This window comes from Coccidioides immitis (assembly GCF_000149335.2).
Source record: "Coccidioides immitis RS genomic scaffold supercont3.3, whole genome shotgun sequence".
Classification (NCBI taxonomy): Eukaryota; Fungi; Ascomycota; class Eurotiomycetes; order Onygenales; family Onygenaceae; genus Coccidioides; species Coccidioides immitis.
In genome coordinates, this window is record NW_004504308.1 from 905,751 (window position 1) to 908,347 (window position 2,597).

Sequence of the window (2,597 nt, forward strand, 5' to 3'; positions counted from 1 at the left end):
GCAATTGTCCTGCATCTTGATCGCTGGCTTTTATCTTTTACTCTTTTCTTCTTCTTTTGATAAACTGTGAGCCAGAAAGCTGTGTCATTGTGTTGTACAACATACTTGTCTCTTTCCCATCTCACCTATATGCCATTTATAGTTAACATAGCCCCATTTTGTGAGGGTAGCATTCTCTACGCGGGCCGACCCGAGAGTTTCTTATATAAACCTCGCCAAGAATCACATGAACCACCATCATTGGTCATATGACTTTGTCCTCATCTCATCCACTCTCCACAAAGAAGTCTCAAGTTTTCTCTTATGAACTATACTGGATGCCATGCTCCCACCTACGAGACTACACTGTTAACTGGTCTTGTAATACAAACATGACATTATACTTGCGTGCGTGGAGAACTACCCTTTGGCAAAAGCTATCAACAAAAACTCACAATAGATTATTTCATATTCTGCCTCAAGAAACACCCATGGAGGAGGAGACTTTGCCACACTATAAGCCCGAGTATTACTACCCAGTCAACATTGGAGATGTATACAATGGCAGGTACCAGGTCGCGGGCAAAATTGGCTATGGCGCGTACTCAACGAGTTGGCTATGCTGGGATCTTCGGTGCGTGCATCCATTGTGGCCAACTTCAACAGTTTCCCCCTTACAGTAACAAATTTCGATTTATAGAGACAAGAAGCACAGTGTACTGAAAGTATCTACCTCACTGCCAAATTTTCCCAATGCGGCCGACCGCGAGTTCAGGATCTACGAACATCTCACGAACATCAATTCCAAGCACCGAGGTCAATCGCTGATCCGAGAGCTTTATGATTCATTTGACCTTCAAGGGCCTGTGGGCAAACATCGCTGTCTAGTTCTGCAACCGATGCACATGACACTTCTCGAAATGATGAGACTAAGTCCGAGGCCGTTTGATCTCCCCCTCCTAAAAATGACGGTTAAACGAATTCTACTCGCCCTTGATTTTTTGCACACAGAAGCCGAGATAATTCATGCTGGTATTCAGCTGGTTGATTTCTCGCACGAGACTCGTTACTGACTAGGTATAGATCTAAAAACCGACAATCTGATGCTTACCCTGGAGGATAGCACCATGCTGGCAGATTTCGCGAGAGCAGAAGCCAAGGATCCAAGCCCTCGGAAGGTTGACGGGTCGCATATTATCTATCAAAGCCGAAGATTCCGTCCGCCCACCGGAGGCAAAGGTTACGGGCTCCCGGTTCTGTGTGACTTTGGCGAAGCACGAATTGGAAAGAAACATGAGTCCAGCCCGTTCGTCCAACCGGATATTTATAGAGCACCAGAGATCATATTCGAAATGTCGTGGGGGAGTGCTGTCGATATTTGGAACCTGGCGGGCCTGGTACATACAGGGATCGTGCGGCCGTCATACTGTACCATCTTGCTAATCGCTTAGTAGATCTGGGATCTCTTTGAAGGCGAGCATCTATTTAAAGATATATTTGATGCAGAAGGTCGTCATGACCCTTTCAAGCATCTGGCACTCATGGTCGCTTTGATTGGGCCACCGCCGAGGGAATTTGTTAGACGTAGTGAGACGACAACGCAGTGTTTTAACTCCAGTGGTGAGTTAGTAAAGTCTTGAAGATTCTGACCACAGCCTCAGCGCTGACGCACATGTAGGTGCCTGGATTGCCCATGCAGACGCAATGATACCATCGATCTCCCTGGAGGGCTTGGAGAGGCGACTCTCTGGGCAAGAGAAAGCAACATTTATCCAGTTTATGAGGTCAATGCTCAAGTGGCTACCAGAGGAACGCAGCACAGCAAAACAGCTGCTTGGAGATTCGTGGTTGCTCTGACACCTTGCCAATAAATACTCTTGTCTAGTCACCACGCAGGTTTAGCCCGTGTTGTTTTCTTAGCCGATGATTGGGGCCTTCTTTTCATGTTGGTGCTAATTCTTCTACTGTTAATTGGCAGAAACTGTTCAAGACTCAGAATAAGCTTGAGTACACTGAGCAAGAAACTCTCTCTCATCTTCTCTATCTTCAAAAGCAGAAAAAGTTACTCTGCAATCAGGCTGGTAAATTTCTCAAGTCTGAATTAAAGTCTGTAGAAGATCTGGAACATCTTGAGAAGAAGAAGCAGAAAAGAGTGACTGAGCAGACAGAGATTCAAAATCTGCTTGCTTTATTAATTAATTTTCTCTTCTTGAGTTTTCTTCTGGTTGTTTCTGATTTATTTGTTAATACTTTGCTAAGTGAGAGCATTATTAATAATATATCTCAACAATTGTCTAGGTGTTCTTGAGATTTTCTGTCAGTTTTCAGGTGTTTTTCAAGATATCATACTCTTTTCATTTTACTAGATAGTAAAGTTTTCCACTGATCTTCTGATAATCTAGTATCTGTTTAACTTTGTATTCTTGTTCTTCATCAATTTCCATGGGCATTTCTTTGGTGTGTAGCAGTGCTTTTTTCAACAATGAGATATAAAATACTGAATGTATTCTCATCTTCTTGAATAGCTGAAGTTTGTAGTTAGCTTTTCCAATCTACTTTATAATTTTGTATGATTCTAATTTTTTGAAATCAAGTTTTTTGTTTGGTTATTTGGTTTT

General features: G+C 42.9%; 1 protein-coding gene across 1 annotated transcript; it reads left to right on the top strand.

Moving 5' to 3' along the window:
* The first annotated feature begins 355 nt into the window (after positions 1–355).
* CIMG_08586 (CMGC/SRPK protein kinase) lies at positions 356–2,007 on the top strand. Its single transcript, XM_001241422.2, has 6 exons — positions 356–387; positions 463–613; positions 680–1,011; positions 1,063–1,376; positions 1,434–1,599; positions 1,658–2,007. The coding sequence occupies exons 1-6, from the start codon at positions 372–374 to the stop codon at positions 1,834–1,836; spliced, it is 1,158 nt and encodes a 385-aa protein (XP_001241423.2). The 5' UTR covers positions 356–371; the 3' UTR covers positions 1,837–2,007.
* The last annotated feature ends 590 nt before the right edge of the window (positions 2,008–2,597 follow it).

Bases quoted from the DNA above. Each gene is read 5' to 3' on its own strand.
- CIMG_08586 (XM_001241422.2), top strand. The intron at 1,012-1,062 runs GTATTCAGCTGG...GACTAGGTATAG, and splicing joins AGCCGAGATAATTCATGCTG to ATCTAAAAACCGACAATCTG. The intron at 1,600-1,657 runs GTGAGTTAGTAA...ACGCACATGTAG, and splicing joins GCAGTGTTTTAACTCCAGTG to GTGCCTGGATTGCCCATGCA.